Source organism: Vidua chalybeata, chromosome 1 (genome assembly GCF_026979565.1).
Source record: "Vidua chalybeata isolate OUT-0048 chromosome 1, bVidCha1 merged haplotype, whole genome shotgun sequence".
NCBI classification, from domain to species: domain Eukaryota; kingdom Metazoa; phylum Chordata; class Aves; order Passeriformes; family Viduidae; genus Vidua; species Vidua chalybeata.
In genome coordinates, this window is record NC_071530.1 from 35,478,927 (window position 1) to 35,497,730 (window position 18,804).

The window sequence follows — 18,804 nt, forward strand, 5'->3', positions numbered from 1 at the left end:
AGAAGTCGGGAAAGTTGTTGACATCCCCTTCCTCCACAGCCTTTTCCTGTTGACACTTAAGAATCTTTTGGAAGTCTCTTTCTAAAGAGTTTTGTGGTCTTTTAGTGAGATGTCAGTTTCACCTTAAAGTCTGTTATTTGATCTGACTCCACCATAATTGAAGACAAAAATAATGTCCCAGAAACATTAACCCATATAAATACATGGTCTACAAATAATTCAATAAATGTGATATTGGCCTGCACTGCTGAGAACAGAGAGCAGCCCCTGCTGTTCAGCTGCTACGGAGTTGGAGAAATATTCTCATCACTTTGGTGAATCTTGTCATCGTAGAAAGTGTTTATTCCTCTTACACTTGTGCCATCAGGTAAGGAACAACTGAAGGAGAAAAAGTAGACTGATAACTTTTTTTTTGCAATAAAGGATGAGGAGTGAGAGATGTGTCCATCTATACATTAATATTAAACTTAAGGAGTTGGTTTGTCAGTTACCTGGTGTTGCAGCCTTATTAGACTTTATCTTTCTCTTCTTCCCGTGACACGTATTGTACCAGTTTGCCATGTGTTCATCTGGTACAATGAGTATCAAATATTCCTATAGTATTTGCATCAGTTAGTGGGAAAAGGAGTGGCTATTCAGTTATCATTACATTGTTTTAGTTAGTAGGGTGCTTTTATAAGCGAGTAATAGAAAGCACTTAAAATTTAAAAGCCTTTTTCCCCCCTTCAGTGTTATATAGGTAAGGCACTGATTAGAGTCAGCTGCCACATCCAGCACCACAGGCACCTTCCTGAGGATGGAGGCTTTGGCAAGGATCACCTTTTAAAGCCAAAAGCAAATCTTCACTAACAGCCTCAGAGATACGTGAATTGTGTCTGCAACTACAATTCATAGGCGTATTGTTCACTGGCATTTCTCATACTTTTGAGAAACGTTTATCAGCAAGAAATTAGTATCTGCTCTTCTTATACTCTTCAGTTCTGGGAGGATGAAATTCCTGCGTGAAAGGCTGATCATGCTTCATTTCTGCCCTATAATTGGCTCCCTGAGGCAAATGTAGAGTCACAGGAACTACAAAGAAAAAGTAGGGTATCCAAATGCAGAGCCCTTCCTCTGCTCACTTCAGAAATCGAGGCTGACAGAGGAGTCAAATTAGGGAGAAATGGGTATATTGTTTTATACTTAGCTTCATTTCCACACATATATTAAAGCTACTTTGGGCTATTTCATTTATACTGTTCTCAAGTACACAGATCCAATAATCAAAGACATAATGCAAGCTGAAGTACCAGTCCCATTGTTTGTGCACTTCACCTCACTTAACATACCTATTTTCATTATGATGCTTCAAGAGTTTGGACACCCTACCCAACATAGTTGTACCCCCTGCCTCTGCTCCCCGCTGTTTGTTGCAATTTAAAACCCCTTTTCCATCTTCTATTTAATTCAGCCACTCCTCTTTGACATTCCTCATTTGCTTAATCCAGTCCTTTCTTAAACACCTCCAGGGATGGTGGCTTCACCTCCACCATTTGCCTCACCACCCCAGGCAGCCCATTCCAATGCTTGAGCTGGATTTTCTCCTTTGAACTTTTCCTGCCTAACAGCTGGTGACTTGTTCAGATGACCACTTGCTGACTGCTGTCTTTCACTTCCCTGGCCACTCTGGTGGTCCTGCTTTTTCAGGCCCAAAATGGCAAAGGCAGCTGAGATAAAATGCAGATAACAGCTGTGGAGCCTTGCTGCTGCACCACAGACCTGCCTTCCCCAGCCCTCATCACATCTGGATCATCTGTCTGAGTGATGATTTAGGCTCTCTCACTCTCCTTGGGACGGGAGCATGGTGCAAGCATGCACACAACTTACATCTGAACCAGCTCAGAGTAATTCAAAATCACAGCTTGGAACTGATTATGAGAGTACAAACCCCAAACCAGCTGCCCTTTTGAAACTGCAAAAGCATTCAAGTTCTCTTTGACTCCTCCCAACCGTAGTCCAGCTTTTACAGGACCAAAGTTTTAAATCAATCCTTCACTTAAACAAGTGCAACTTCCCCACTCCCCACAGGCCCTTCCATGCTTTGTTGGGAAAGGAAAACCAAGTAGCCAGTTCTGTAGCACCAGTAACTACTGCTAATTCAGTAGTAAGGAGCTTCCCCTCATCACCACTTAGAGAACAGAGTTCCTCCTTCTGGAGATGAATAATTGGCATTTGTGCAAACACCACAAATAAGGAATCTCCTCATGACCTTTATTTCTCTTTAGTTTTGTAAGCAGTTGGGATTTAGTTAACAAGGTCAAGTTGCAATCCAATAAACGTTTTCTATTAAAAAGTATTTGGAGAGGTCTTTCTACTGCAACACTTTCTACTAGCAAAACGTTCATTAAATATTGTGACTTTTAAACAAGATTAATACAAAGCTGGTCCTTGAGATAGAAACCATCAGTAAAAGGATCTTATGCTAAAAAAATCTGCAAACAGGAACTTAAAATTGTACAGAGCAGAGACCTTGTATTTAAGCAGAACAACTGCAGCAACCTATTTTTGAGGCTATTGGAACCCCAGTGTCATCTTAAAACACCAAATGAAACAACTGAAAAATAGCATCAGAAACTGAAGTTACTTACAGTCCTGTAGTTAAACCACTGAATTCAAAATAAAACACTCTTCTATCAATGACAAAACTATACCACTGTGCTTTGTGTGTGTAAAATCAAATGGTTTAAACTTGAGTGCCTTCATCCCAATTAAATGAATATTTAAATGATGTAATTTTTGCCTTCTCTGCAATGTTCTGCCAACTGAGTAATTTTTAGGCATGAAAGATACTTTTGAACCACTCTAGGTGCACATCTGATACAGAACATAGTCCTTTTTACAGCATTTTGATTTGAAGACTAAGGAAAATTATCAAGCATAAATCAGTCAAAGGAAAAAACAGCAAATCACTTACAGAGCTCTACCTCTTGCTTTAAAACAAGAAAAGCAGGGGAATTTACAATGTTTTTCTCATTTTGTTACCAGATTACTTGACCACTTCTAAACAAGGATGAAGGTCGTTAAGAAGAGAGAAACCACTCCTTCCTACATTTGTAGAAATACTGAAGTACTTGGAGAACATTGGCACAGAAACTATATTACATGTACATTCACTTGTAAATATTTTTATGTAGCTTCAAACATAAAAATGTTGGTAATTTTACAGAATTCCCTCAGGTATCAGTCCCAGAATATGGTTACTTGTACCAAGAAAATGGTATGTTTCATTTTGGAAGGTCATTTAGTGACATTTGTTGGCCATGGACCACTGTGTACAATTTCAGTTCTTTACCACAAAGTATTTCATAACAGTGAGGAAGTGGTGCTAAACCACCTGGAAAAGGTCAGGAGGTAACATCTAATTCCAATTTTAGTGAGGATAACCATTGACAGAGCTACTTTTTACCGCCTTTTCGTTTCCTGTTTTTCTGTCTTCTGAAGCCCCCACAGCTACTGATGAACTGTTGATTGGTAAAGACCAAATAGGAAATTGCATTTTGTACTGGAATCATCCACCTCACAGATTCACCATGGGCTTTGTTTACCCACTGTGCCTGAACAGGTATAAGATTTGTTTATTGCTTAAAGATCTGTAAGGGTTAATAAAATTCAGAAGAGAGTATCATCAGTGAGTGTACTCCTGAAGAAAGATATGAATAACAGCCATCTTAGCTAAGCTTTCCAAATTCAGTTTCAACCTCTTGAAGTCCAAATATCATTTTTATGATACTACAAGCCTAGTGACAAAATAACATCTGCCACAATAACTTCTCCAGAAAAGCCACATGGACAAGAAAGTACTACACAGTAAAATCTGACAGAACGGGACACTTGCCCTGACCCAGGCTCAAAGCTAGCTTGCTAAGTTTGGTCATGGCTAAAGGTATGATTTCTGTCCCTCCCTACTTTTTAATTTAAAGTGTAGCTCCAGGAGAGCATTTCCCACTACATACAGGGAAAGGAATTTTGCAGTTTCTGTAGGTTGAAAAATCTGGGCCCTGTAGATGCTTAAAACATTAAGATACCAGAGTGCTAAGGAGCAAAGTAAGTCAAAGAAATGCAAAAGAAATGCTGCGTTGAGCAATGCAGTTAGTGGTGGGGATTATCAAAATCTGGTTTTTTGTCTCGGCAAAGTATCAACCACTCACAGGGTTTCTGAAAAGTAGGTCTTATTCGCAGGAGCAGTCCACGTCCAGTGCTGCCCCGTCGCTGCCGCTGCAGCCATCCGGCCCTGGTGTGCAGCCCCCGCCCTCCGCAGCCTCCCCCGCGGGGCAGCTGGGCACGCTCTGGCTGAGGCAGGCCTGCCCGGCATTGTCACCAGTGTCACAGCCGGCAGGACACGTCTCTGCTGATGCCCCGTCGTGGTGGGCACTGCTGTCGTTGGTCCCGGCTACCTCCTCTCCCAAGTCTATGACATCATCTGGCTGCTGCTCTGGATCAGGCTTGACCGCTCTTGAGATTTGTGCTTCTAAGTTTCTCGTGTTCTCTGTGACTTCAAATTCCTGCTTCTCCTGTGTTCTTTGCTTCTCCCTAGTACTTAATTTAGCCTTTGTGGAATTCTTCATTTTTCTGCTGTGCATGTCTTCTTTGGAGAACCTCCAGTGAAACTACAAAGAAGGGATCCAAATGTTAAAGACCATTAGAGGCAGTCTCACATGGACATTTACTTTCCTGAGTAGACGTGTTTTGATGAGTTAGTTTTAATTCAAAAACTAAATTTGAATTTGACCAGAAAGACCCAAGATTAAAAGAAGTTGCCTGACCAAATCAGATGACCTAAGATGATTTCTGCCTACACAGATATCTCTGTTACAGAGAGGAAGGAGAGCTCGATGCTTTATGCTTCTGCTGTTGCTGTTGTGCCTGGTGGGTTCCTCTCTACACTGTGTGGAAGGGAAGGATATGCAAAGCTGAATAAGTGCAGACAGAAGAAGCAATCCCATGGTGTTATTCCAGTGTTTTTCACCAGGTTAACAGCAGAACTAACACCACAACAACAACCATACTCAAACAGTAAAACATTCTGGACCATCTGTATGAATGTGTTTTGATGAGAAAGCGTGAGGCTGCTACTTGCAGCATTTCCACAGGACTTGCCACAGCCACCATTTCACAACTGCTTTCACAACTTGACAGGTATAATGCATATAGAGGCTGACGAATAAGTCACTATTATATCTGCCTCATTTGTCCAAAAATAAATCAAGCTTTCCCCAAGGAAAGCCAGACCACAGAGTCATAGAATCATAGAATGGTTTGGATTGGAAGGACGTTAAAGGTAATCTAGTTCCAACTACCCTGCCATGGACAGAGACTTCTCCTAGAAGACCATGTTGCTCCAAGTTCCATCTAACCTGGCCTTCAACATTGTCCGGGAGTGGGGCATCCACAACTTCTCTGGGCAACCTGTGCCAGTGTCTCACCACTCTCACAGTAAAGAATTTCTTTCTACCATCTAATCTAAACCTGCCCTCTTTCAGTTTGAAGCCATTATCCCTTGTCCTATCACTACACTTCCTGGCAAAGCGTCCCTTTGCGACTTCCCAGCAGACCCCCTCAGATACTGGCAGGCTGCTGTGAGTTCTCCATGCAACCTTCTCTTCTCCAAGATCAACAACCCCAGCTTTCTCAGCTTGTCTTCAGAGGAGAGGTGCTCCAGTCCCCTTACCAACTTCAAGGCCTCTTCTGGACTTGCTCCATTGTTCCAAGCCTCTGCTAAGCCATCCTACACAAGTTTACTAAGTACCTCTGAATGTGCACAACCATTTTTTCAGCAGTGTCAGTTGCTGATGGATGTTCAGGAATGGGTTAGGAGGCAAAATTTGGATGCCATAAATAATTTCATCAGGATGTTCAGCAAACCCAGCCATGTTCAAAAAAGCCATTTTCTCCAGTGAAACTGGGTCTGTGCTGAAGTTGGCCAAAACGTTTTGTATTCATAAATTTTTGATCTAGCTATTTATTCCTTAATCAAAAAGCCATTCAAAACTTATTATTAGATTACAAAGCTGGAACAATGTTCTTTCCTCCTGGTAGCCAGAACTTAATGTAAAAGGAGAAGGGGGGAAAAATAAAGAAATTGGCTTTCACAAAACTCTTCTCGGTTTTATTTAAAGGAAGTTATTTTTCACTACAATAGCACTCAGTTTAGAGAAAGAGGAATGATAACATCTCAGTTCTAGAGCTCAGCTGTTTAAAATTCAGACACTTGAGTTTTTTCCTCTTTAATTTGCAGAAGTGGCTGGGTACCCACTACTCCACTTAACTCATAGCTCTTATTGACAGAAGGTAAGATCAGGGCCCTAAATGTGATAAAGATCCAGCTGTAGGAGGCTTTGTGAGTGTGCGTACACGTACTCAAGTCAGGTACTTACACTGTTATTTCACAAAAATGCATTCAGCCAGTTTCTGCTGAAATAAGCATCAGTTTTGTATAAAGTGAATGAACACAATTACTTCATCCCTGATTGAATGTTACATTAGGAGTACATTGAATGTTACATAGGAGTACTTTTCACTGAAGAGAGAAGTTATACCACTCTTGCGTATTTCCTTTTCTGTTCCTCTGACTACCTTGAACAACGGTTCATTGATGTGCAAAGATAGGACAGGACATTTTCCATCAATGCAATATCCTTTTAATGTTATCATCCTATTTCCCTCCTCCTCTGAGGGTTATCTATAAACATTTTAGACATGCCATAGCTAAAAGCTAAAAAAAAACTCTGAGAGCCTGGGATGTTGTATGTGCAGAATATTCAGCAACCTTTAATCAAATGCTTGGGTTGGCATCTTTGATGTGACACAACAACCACTTGCGAACATTGAACCAGTCTTACATCCCTTTACAGAACTATAATCAAGGTATGCCATCCTTCCCTGACCTTTGGTATGAAAATGTGCTGTAGTGATTCTCGCCCTCATATATGCCTGTGTATTTAACACTGCCAACGAGTGAGTCCTTTGTTTTGTCAACCAGACATTGTTAAAAAGTTTTTATGACCCAGAATGAAAAAGATTTAAACAAAGTTTTAAGTCATCTGGATGGTATGTATGTGTTATTATAATACAAGAAATCAACATCATACTTCTTTCTCTATTTGAGGATGAACAACCACATATGGGTTCCCATCCCTTCCACTAAAACCACACACAGTGGTAGGAAAAGAATGACCAAATACAGGCATTCTAACACTCATCCCAAGATCCCTTTAATCACCTGAAAACACAGAGAGAAAACAAATAAAATGGGCTTTGTAACAAGTTCACACAGTGTTCTGGGCTCCAGCTTTGCTAATGAGAGAGGGTAAATCCTACATCAGTCACACTCCCAGCAGTTCTCTCCTGCTTCAGTCAGTTCAAACACTCCCCATGTCTGCACTGTATGAAAAAGACAACTTTTACAGAACCACGCTCCAAAACAGTGAGGGCTTCATAGATGAAAACTATCTGCAATTATCTAAACTGTTGGGTAAGATGCTCCTGGTGCTCAGCTCTGTTCAGCATTTCCGATCTCCTGCTGCAGCTCAGCTCTGCATGGCCTCAAGTGCCCACTCCTGCAATGACATTGGGCTGGCAGCACTCACCAAAGCCCACAGAGCCACAACAAAAACAAGTCAGCAACCTCACTGACAAGTGGTTCCAGAGATCTTTTCCATACTTCATCTAGCTTTTCTGATCCCTTGCATACTGAAAGGGCAAGGCAAATTTGACCACTGTAGGAAGGCCTTTCTGTAGTAAACACTTTCTGTTTCAAGTCCCTGTATTTCTCTCTCCAGCTGTATGGCATGACAGGTTTGGGCAGGTGTTCCCACAGCTATGTGTTTCAAAATGGAAGTGGGAATACATACATGCATCCACATCCATGCATCATGAGCTGTCAGCTATGCCTTTGGATAATTTAGCTGGATTCTAGAGGTTTTTCTTGGATAAATTAAGGTTCTACCAAAACAGAGAGAGACAGAGAGAACGAGAGAGCAGTTTAAACAGAAAATGGGTGAGAGAAAATAGTGTTGGTTCCATCTTACAGGCATTGAACATGAGAGAATTTTAGGAATAAATGGAGGTTTATGGCTGCTTTACATGAAGAAAAATCTGCATTTCTTATGCTGCTGTGAGTTCAACAGAGAATGAAATCTAGGAGCTTGGACATCATTTAAGCATTTTTTGTTTCTTTCATTTGAACCGTTCCATTCCTTCTGTCTTGCTACTGTATCACAGAAACATTGAATAGGCCATTTTACTTCTATAGGAAATCAATTTCAATATAAAAATACCACCAGCAAAACCCAAAGAAACCAGAAACTCAAGGTTATTTACCTTAGATTCTTTCTTCTTTGCTTTCTGGGGCAAAGAAGGTCTCTGAAGAAATACAATTTGCTTTGTAGATAAATTCCCCTCCCTGAAAAGAAACAAATGCACACTCCTGAGAATGAATTAAATTCACATCCAGCATCATTCAAAGCGAAAATCCATCTCAGTCATTTATTTCTGCAGGTCAAAGAAGAACAAAATGAAGAATGATCCTCACATTGCCTGTCCCTGGCGTCTCTGAGCAGCCTGGTATTTTGGGGGGCAGGAGAGGAGAATGTTCAGACTGATAGAGCCTGTCAGCCTATGACACAGTTTTGCTGAATGTTTTAGCGTTAGTGTGTAAACACAGAATAAATTGTTTGGAACAAAAAGGAAGAAACCCAAGAGCCCCAGTGTCTCAGCAACACCAGAGTGTTCCTTCCCTCCCTCCTGGGGCACTGCTATGGGATGGGGCTGGGTGCTCCCTGTAGGTCTGCAGCATGGCAGGAAGAACAACCACCAGGTGAGTGCCCTTCTGCACTGACCTCTGTTACTCAAGGGATTAGTGGGATACAGAAAGCTGGAAGAAAATTATATATATATATGTATATATCTTTAAGAGTCAGGGATTACAAATCGTAACTGTGATTTTCTATTCATTCTTACATTTAAACATTTATGTAAAACTTAAATACAGAAATACAGTTTCTCCCCCAACACAGATGGCCTTTTACTTTTTAGGTTTTAATGTGTAGGAGTAGTCTTCATCCAAATCTCATAAAGAGCTGGGCATTATTTGTTAAGATAAAAAAATCATGACTGATTATATTGGTGTATATATACAAATAAATACATTCCTGACCAGTGAAAATTCAGAAAGCACCATCTTCATTATTAACAAGTGGTATGATTGGTTTTCACCAGTTATGAAGATTTTTAAGTGATTTGCATTTACATTTTAAAAGTGAGAATATAAATAATAGCAAAGTAGACCACAGAATTATTATATCTGCACACAAGGCTACTGAGGAGTGTGTCACTCTCATAGGGTTCTGCTCAGCTAGACTGTATCAGCAGCATTAGACAGACATCTATTAAGAATAAAATTACTTTTTTTTTCAGCTAGACAACATCTCACTCCAAACATTATCACACGTTTTGTCTTTGCTCTAAAGGACATTACTGGAAGATCCAGAGCAGGAATTTTACAGTCATGGAGTTTACAGAGGGGCAGAAACAACACCCAGAAAATTCATGCAGAAACCACATTGCCACCTTGCAGTCTTTCTGCCCACCAGATATGTGCTTCCTGCCACATGTGGCTTGTGATGCACGGAAAACCCCAAGAACAGCTGCAGCAGGCTTTGCAAGGAAATCCATGCTGACTGCACAGGGAATTGCTTGTGCAGACTGTGGTGCTTGTACAGCAACTTCCCTGGCCAAAAGGCAGCACCCACCCCTCCCTACCTGTTTGTCTTCACAATGGGAGTGGGAAGCACACACGTCAGCTGCCAGCCGTACATGGCAAGGGAATTCAGCAGCGGAACATAATCTGTCTGCACTTCAACTCCCTGGGGAAGGAAAAGCAACAGTTGGCATCATCACTTGGAGTGTGACATTCAGCTTGACACCAAAAAAAAAAAAAAAACCCAAGAAAAAATACATGTGTGGGTTTTCTCAGAGGGAGAAAGGGGTTTTGCAATGAAGTGGGTCATGTTTTATGTTCAGCTAGGCAGGAAGGAAAACATTCAAAAACATGAGACAAATGCCTGACTGCCCATACATCCCAAACTGTTGAAGGAGTTTGTTTAAAATGGTAAACATCTGTGATCTTGTTCTTACACTGCCTGACTCATCCATCTAGCTTTAGATCGTTCCAGATCTGAACGGGATAAATTCAGTGTATGTTATCAATTATCTCCTCCCAAGAAAAATTATGTCCAAGTAGTTAAAAAATGACAGCATTGCTTTGCTCGGATTGTGCACTTGTCTAAGCTTCAGCAAATCCTGAATATCTGCATTGAAATCAGTCGTGTTACTCTGCCATGATGGATCAAAAGGAAAATAGCCAACAACAGCAACAAAAAATATAAGTACGAGTCTTTTCCTTTTATCGCCCACAAATACGCATTGCTGCCTTCTTATTTTGAATCAGGAAATCTGTGGGCGAGACGAAAAGCTTTGCCTTTCAGTGCAGGAGTCTGGCTCCTGCTGCACATTAACCCAGCAGAGCCTTGCTCATTCCCTTTCAACTAAATGGCAGACCTTGCAATCCACACAGAATTGTGGTTCAACAAAGATTATTCCAGTGAGGTGTCTAATTGCCAAGACTGCCAGTAATTTATTGAATAGATGCCACAGCATATTTACTAGTTTTTAATCTTAATAAACAAAAAGCAGACAAATTGTAACTACCAGTCTCTACAAATATAACTAAATTTGATTGGAATAACAATTACATTTGCAAAAAAGCTCAGGCACTTACACTGGTTTCACGTTCACGTAAGGAGTTTTAACTGCCAATTCGCAACACTGGGGAAGGCACAATAGTTTTGCAGCTCCAAAAAATCCATTTATTCCACAGTAATGAAATAGTCATTTGATCAGAACTAATCCAAATCCTGCTGTAGTTATTTCAAGGTATTTTAGTGAATTCCAATCTCAGCTGTTCCTTTCTTCTAACAAATGTAATTTAGGTCACTTATATCTTTATAACTGAATGGCTGCCTGACTATACCTATTAAAAACCCGATCATGACTACAACTGCATATAGCTGAAGAAGCTGTATCAGTCCTGCTTAAAAGGAAAATGTTTTAAATCTCTACCCCAGAAAGTGCCCGCAAGAGAACACTCCTAATGTTACTTCTGTACAGAGGCTTGTGGGGGCTTAGAGAGGTAGTGCTACTTTAAAACGTCGCCCTGTACAAACTGGAATTTGTGACTCTGGGAGAGGAATGAGACACCCTGCGAGAGGGGGGCAATACCACACGGCCCTTAACTCATGTCCACTGGAGCAATCAGGACTCATCCTGCAGCTGTGATCGTGGTAGATTCAGAGTCTCCTTTGACTCCCTTTTCCCTCTGGAAGACAGGTATTTGTGCACTCTTTTCAGTTTTTAAAATAGAGTGTGCAAGGGTAATAAAAAAATCATGACATATCTAGATGCCTTTAAGCTGTAATGTCTCAAAAAGACATATTAATAACACACTGAGATTTATGAGATTGGTCAACAACGCCTTCAAAAAATAAAGATGAAAATATGCAACATGATGATTAAGAAAAAGGTCAGAGCATCCACTATCACAAGCTCTTCATGAGTTGCCACATAAAAGGACATTCCCTCCATCAAACAGTGTTTGCAGAGGAAAAACCAGGAGGAGCTCACTCATTTAGAGGAGGGAAGCAGATCAGGAAAGACTGGCACAGCAGAGCTTGTCTGTGCCCTGAGGAACATCTTGTGTTGTAAAGAGGATTTCTATTTTGAATTCATTGCCTGAGGTAGGTGATTAGCAGGAAGAACCTTCTTCTTGCATCAGGATGTGCAAAGAATGTCAGAAATCAGAGGGAAATTATGTCAATGAGGAGGGACATCAATACCACGCAGAGCTCATTTGGCTGCTGCAGAAGCCAAATTGTTTCAGGGACATGCCATCACTCTTGCCACAGCCCCCTGTCCCTGCAGGCTCTGAGCAGCGAGACAGGACTGGCTTTGGACCTGTCTGACTTGTCAGGATTAAGCATCATCTGCAGTAGATGATGGTGTATTTCACAGCCCAGTGGTGCAGAAAGGAAACAAGCAGGTAAGCACATTCAAAAGGGTAAAGTTACGAGAAAATAAAAAATAAATTTAAGTAAATTAGGCCTAAAAAAACTTTTTTTTTTTAAATCTGGCAGTTTAAAAAAATAAAAAACAACCAACCTATGTAAAGATTTCTACACAGTGGTTACAAAAATATGACCTCTTATTTTTCCCATGTGCTGGTACCCAACACCCCAGTGTGCTTGTTGGGCTGTCTGGAGGCAGGAGGTGTGTACATGATGCACAGGTGTTCCCTCCTCTGAGCTCCTCAGGCCCTTTAACAAGCTCCCTCCAACTCCACGACGCTTCACTGGAGTCAGACACTGCACCTCATCTCCAGGTCCTTGGGGAATAGACTATTCCCAATAATTGGCTGAGTTTGAAGATGACAGGCAAGAGGAAGGAGTCACTCCAAAATAAACAGGTTAATCCACATGGGCTTCAAACTTCTGACTTGCAAATACAGATAATTGAAGCTTTTTTTAAGACCACATGAAATTATTTCTCCCTCCCCCTCCTGAATCATCAGCTGTAATTCTATCCCACGACTGGAATTTGTGTGCCAGCAGGAGTCACAGTTATACAGACCTTTAATTGGTGTCATATTAAATGCTTTCTGAAGCAAAAATGCTTCTAAACAAACAGTACACTGGGGGATGGGTGCAGAGGAAAAGAGTGATCTTGTACTCATTTTACATTTAATACAGTAATTATTTTATCTACTATTATTAGAGACAATAGAAATGAAATTTCAAGCATACCATTCCTCAAATAAAAGTGCAATGCTCTTTCTAACTAGCAAATACTGGATCTGAACACCAGTAGAAATAGAAAAAAAATGTGCCAGAGCTCTCCTGAAAAAGAAGTGTTCAAACAATGCATCTCAAACTGGGAGACATTTCATTCACTGAAAGGGTGGAAAATTTTAATTAACTTGCTTCCCACTCTCCTGTGGATGATAAGTAATCTCTGATCACACCTTGAGTGTCAAGAAGCCAGAGCATATTGAGCTAGGATTTTCCCTTGACTTGCATCACATGAAAAGAATTCTTTTTATTTGTAGTTGTATTGTTTGTTTCCAGCATTTTTTCCTTTCACAGTTGCTTCTGCTCATTAGGAGGAAAAAAAAGATAAAAAAATGAAAGAATAATATCTAGGGCAAGCCACACAAACAACTGCATTAACAATTTTTCTTTTCTTTTCCCCCCTACTGCGGCAATTTTAACCACAGCAAGATAACAAACAAGACAACTACTAAGCTCTTGTGAGACAGAAGTTCTTCAGAAATCATTCTTTCCTGGGCTAAGTGAATGTGATTTAGTTACAAGGCAGCTATGGATTGTCACTATTTAATTTTTTTTCCAACATGGATTAAAGAGTGGTAGATAAAAAATCCCATTAAATAAATCTTAATAAAACCTTTATCAGCAAATCCTAACAGACTGCATACCAAAATTTACTGACAGATGGCAAAGAGGATGGGAAGTAAAAAAAATCAAGTTGCTTTGAAAGTGTAACCTACTGTTTGTTGCAGAAAATGGGCACTGCATTCAAACTCAGCTCCTTACAAAAAACAGAGGGGTGCCACAAGGGCGCCACGAGGGTGGCACCACGCACCCCCAGGCAAGGCTGGCTACCAGTTTCCAGCTCTGCCAAAGCCAAAGCTTTCCTATCCCTGGGCACTGAAGGGAGGAAATAGAAGTGGCAAAAGCAGGACTTGCACCATAGTGGAAAAGAAAGAAAATGCAATGAGAGAAATTGAATACCTGGACTGTGCAAGAATGACCCAGTAAAAGTGTGCTACAAACATTTTATGTTTGCAGTAACACAGCTGACATGGGGACTAAATTCAAGCTCTAAATTTGTGAATTATTTGCCTTTTTCCTTTTCAGACTTCTTCCAAGAGATAATTTCTGCTGACAGTGTAACAGTATTGAACCATTAAAAACATTTATTGGAAGCAAAAGAGAAGTTTCACAAATGCTTCAGCAATAAAAAAGTTGGACTTTGTTCCTCTAGTATTGAGCTCCTCCTGAATCTCCGTGTATAACACACCACAGCATGTTGCTGGCAGACACTTCCTACACATCCATTATCTGTGGAGCAGAGGGCTGTAGGATGGCTCCTGCATCCTTGGAAACCATCAGTAGCTTTGGGAAGCAGGTGGGTCACTGACCAACAAAAAGCAACTGCCAAATGGGGACCTCACTGGAAAGGTAATAAAAAAAAAAAAGAGTAATAAATAAATCCACAGGCAGGCTTTCCCCTCAATATTCTGGACATATGTAATTTAGAGTTATTTACAATTACTAATATATATGTGAATTCCTTGCAATGTGAAATATTTTGGAGTACATAATAAGGCTGTAACACTATATGAGGAAGCATTATGTTAAGAGAGAGTTTCTGCAATTCAGATGTATCCAGTCACAATTTCAGTACACACACATGCTGTGTGTACTGTGTGTACTGAGCAGCATTCACAGCTGGCTCCACATCTAGGGGAAAATGAAAACAACAACCAAAAAACCCTGTGTGCCCACAATGCCTGCTTCTCTCAGTGACTCATGTGGATGTAAATCCTATTTTCTAGCATGTATATATACTAACAGAAACATTAGAGTGCTCCTGATACTGCCTGCACCTGCAACACAGAAGTACACTTGCACAGCAACACAACTCTGCATTCATAGAAGCACAGGGTCAGCAGCAAAAGCTGGACAACGTGAATGTGTTGACACAGAGGGCTCTCCACACAGGAAACATCCTATGAGGTGTGTTGTAACTCACCACTGCACAGAAAATGTACAAAATGATGAAACAACTCCACGTAACTGTCCATGAAACACAAGAAATAAATGTGATCTAGCAATCCATCAGTACAGTTTCTTCAAAAATTTTGGCATTTTTACTTTCACAATTCCTGCAACACTTGAAGTGTACCTTAAGGTAAGCACTGATTTTACTGTTTGCCCATCAATTCTCTGAGGGGAAAAAACAACATAAAGAACCACTACCTGAGAACTTAGATACTCCAGTGTGCCCTACAGACACAGCCTAATCATCCCCAGGCAGCTTCCCCGACACAATTCCCTTTGGTTATAATTTATTCCCAAACAACATGTGGCTTTTACCAAAAGGCTTTGTGCACCACTCCCCAGTTATGCAAGTAATGGTCTATTTCCATGCAAGCACTGCAGCTGAAGCCTAGACCCTCCACTGCCAGTGGCTCACACAGCAGGAAGGCGAGCGCTGCGCTGCCTCTCGCCCACAGGCGGGCTCTGTGTGCGGCCTCTGGGGTCCCAGCACCCACTCGCACACCCCTCAACGTGCTCACACAGATGCACTACCCAGGGCACTACTGCCCAGCTGGAGTGAGCTGCTGGGCAAGAGAAACATGTGCCCAGCATGGTTTTATAGGAAGTATAAAAAAGGACTGAAATACTTTTTCTCAGCTTGTTCTTAAGTGGGTGGTTTAGATCTGGGATGCTCGCTTTTCCCTTGAAGATTTTATGGGTGAGCAGAGAACTAATTCTTAGAAAACTGTGACAGCTAGGAAGGATTTTTTAATCCATACTGTGCTGAATTTTCAGTCTCTTTACTTCAAGTACCCTTTACTCCCATGGAAGAAGCGTTCACCTTGTTAAATGTTCAATGCTACCAGAGCCACAAGAAATTATCAGGGACGTTCCAAGTTCATATTTCTAGATTTTGTTACTACATTAATAATCAAAACCAATTAAAAGATTACCCTATGGAACTTAATCATGTGGATTTTAATTGATTTTAAACCTATGTCTGCTGAGTTCAGCAGACAAATATATATGTATATATGTGGCTTTCATACCTCATATAAAGGAATGAAACAAGAATTATAAAAACCTTTGGAAGATAAGAGGCTCCTGAAGGTTTTTGTTCAGCTCTTCTTAAAAAGCAACAAGAATTCAGCAACAGACATTGCTGAAATCTTTTGCCCAGGCAGCACATCTGCCCTTTGAGTGGTAAAGAGGGTCACACGCATGACTCCACTTTTCATGCCCATTGCCATCAGCTCTTTGGCCGACCTGGTCATGCCCTTCTCCCATGGCCAGAGACAGCAGAACATGGCTTAACTGACATATGACCTAAATCAGATTTACAGACAAATCAAATCCTTATTTCCAGAGAATTTGTTTCAAGGCTTACATTAAGGCAACTTGCAACCTAGGCTCAGCACAGATAAATTTTTAAATCCTTTGTTATGTCGCGCTTTAAAAGGTTTACCACGTCTACAGTGGAGACTGACCCCATTCAAGTCTGCCAGGGAAATGGCAGCACCACAATATATGGCAACACCACAAAATATTTGAGATTTTAATTCGTGTCAGTACACCAAAGGTATGGCATGGCAGCAAATACAAAACGATGAATCAGCAGCTCAAGATTTTCAATGAGAAAATACTTGTAAATTAAGAACAATATTTTCAAAATAAGCACAGCTTCAGAGGCAGAACAATGCAGCAATCTAAAATAAATGTTATAGCACTCTATTTTAAAGACAGTATTAGCTATTTTGTCTTGTTTAATGGGGAAGGGAAGGTGACAGATTTAGAGTTGGGGAGATGGAAATCATACAGGCTCTGATTAATCAGAACTGTCTACCCACATTTGCCTACACAAGCAGAATTAAAACCATCAAACAAGTTTTAGGGCCAGATCTCAGAGACTGCAGTGGAAATAATATGTCCTGACATTTTTAGAGTTAAAGTGATAAGGATGAGTGCAGTATTTTGTCATAACAAGTCCTGTGGTCATTTGTAGAGGATACCACAGCTCTACTCTCGAGAATAAAGAGTTAAATTACTCAGAGCTATTACATCCTGTCTGCTGCTTGGCGGGACCACATACTGTGACAGCTGCGAGCTTTACATCCTCTAAAAACTGACATTTTACACACATACTGAGTGCATCACACTGTTCAGCTTGTTTTCTCTATTAGCCTTAGCAATTAAAAAGGAGCACTTTCCCTGCTAAGAGGTGTGCCAACCCCTCTCTTTTGTGTTAATGGTTAAACAGCAGCCCTTTACCTTTTCATTTAAAAAGGTTTTCTTTCTAAAGGGCATCGATACATGCTACATCTCCCTTTCTAAAAAAGCTTTTTCTGTTGTGGCTGAGATTCTTTTGCTTGTTTCTTCTTCATCTTCATTAGTACAGCACAATAAATTTACATTCACTTCAGACCACATCAGAATAACACCAAAGCTCATCCAGATAACCAAATCTGATACAAATTTAAAATAAAGATCCATTATATACATTTATGTCATGCTACCCATCAGGGCTTCTTCCACTAACTTGGTAGAAATTGAAATAACAAATAGAAAATGTTAATGTAGATCAGAGCTGAATGTACACAAAAAAAAAAAAAAACATCATCTACATAATGAGTCATTCCACAGCTCCATAACTATCTCTGTAAAAACTGTACTTTGCAACACTTGTAACAGCAAGAAGCCTTTACTGGCTCTTGGACATATTCTGTCACCACTGAACTCTGTCTCCTTCCCCATTTAACAGTCCCTTCCCCTGCCACTGCATTATTCCATGTTGATGGTAAATAAAGGTGAATTCCAACAAGGTTTAACACTTGGTCTTCTGGGTAGAACACTGTGCAAGTGTTAGCTTCCAGTCTGTTCACTGATTCCATGACTTTACCTACCTACACCTATTATGTCCCAGAAAGCATGAGGCAAGATATATCCTGGCAGCTATTCAAATTGCAGGAGGAGAAAACCAAGGTGGCCAGCACTGCTCTTTCTCTAAATAGGCAAGACCTTTGCAAGACTTCCCTAATGCCTCAACATTCTTCCTTCAGAAAATTTTTTCTTCCCCATATTCTTCCACTTTCAGCTTGGTGGAGAACATTTTCATAATGCCCACAGAACAGACACACTGGATCTCAGAAGAGCGAAACTGCCAGGGAAAACCCAGCATCCAAATTTTTAATTACAGCAGCGAATAATCTGATCATACTGACAAGCCCCATACATGCTATCAGTCAGTTTCTGAAATTGCACATCCCAAATCTTATGTCTGGAACAGGAGATTCTCCGCATTAGCCCTTACAAAGACATGGTGTGTAGCAGTACAGCATCTCCTGACACACCAGATGGCACTGGAAGGTTCATTCCTTAATCTGTTGTCCAGCTGTGCTCTCCAGCATGGAATTGCTAGAATTGAAAGCAAATGATACTCCACCTACAAGGCCTCTAACACTTCAAAGGGCCCTGCTAGAAATACTCTTCTGCTACATCCTGGTGTTTTGGTCAGCACTCTGCCAACACAGGATTCCCATTATCCTTGTCATGTAGCTCGACAGAAGCTATCTTGTGCCCACACAGATTATGCCTAACTTTGTTATGATATCCTACTGAGATGGAGAACCTTGGATTGGTTGTTTGAGAGCCAAACTGGCTCTGGCCAGGAATCCGTTTATAACTCGGAAAGCTATTTCCAACATGGCTGAAAGGGATGGTTAAGGAAAAGTAATATGTATTGGATCAAGCATGCCCCAAATATTTTGCATACTTAGCATGACTGGTTTCGTTTCTACCAAAAGAAATCCAGTTTGTGCACTGTAGGACCATCCAGTGAGGTGAAGTGAGGCATATTAAGGATGGATCAGTGGGTTCA

At 40.7% G+C, this 18,804-nt stretch overlaps 1 protein-coding gene across 2 annotated transcripts in view; it reads right to left on the reverse strand.

The window, feature by feature from the left end:
- Positions 1 to 2,229: 2,229 nt before the first annotated feature.
- RFTN1 (raftlin, lipid raft linker 1) overlaps positions 2,230 to 18,804 on the reverse strand; it is a 96,066-nt gene continuing 79,491 nt past the window's right edge. For both annotated transcript variants that reach the window (XM_053939580.1, XM_053939589.1), the window contains 3 exons: positions 9,799 to 9,902; positions 8,359 to 8,440; positions 2,230 to 4,646 (listed from right to left, as the gene is read on the reverse strand). In XM_053939580.1, coding sequence (XP_053795555.1) covers positions 4,209 to 4,646; positions 8,359 to 8,440; positions 9,799 to 9,902 — 624 coding nt within the window. In that variant the 3' untranslated portion in view covers positions 2,230 to 4,208. The remainder of the gene's footprint in view (positions 4,647 to 8,358; positions 8,441 to 9,798; positions 9,903 to 18,804) is intronic.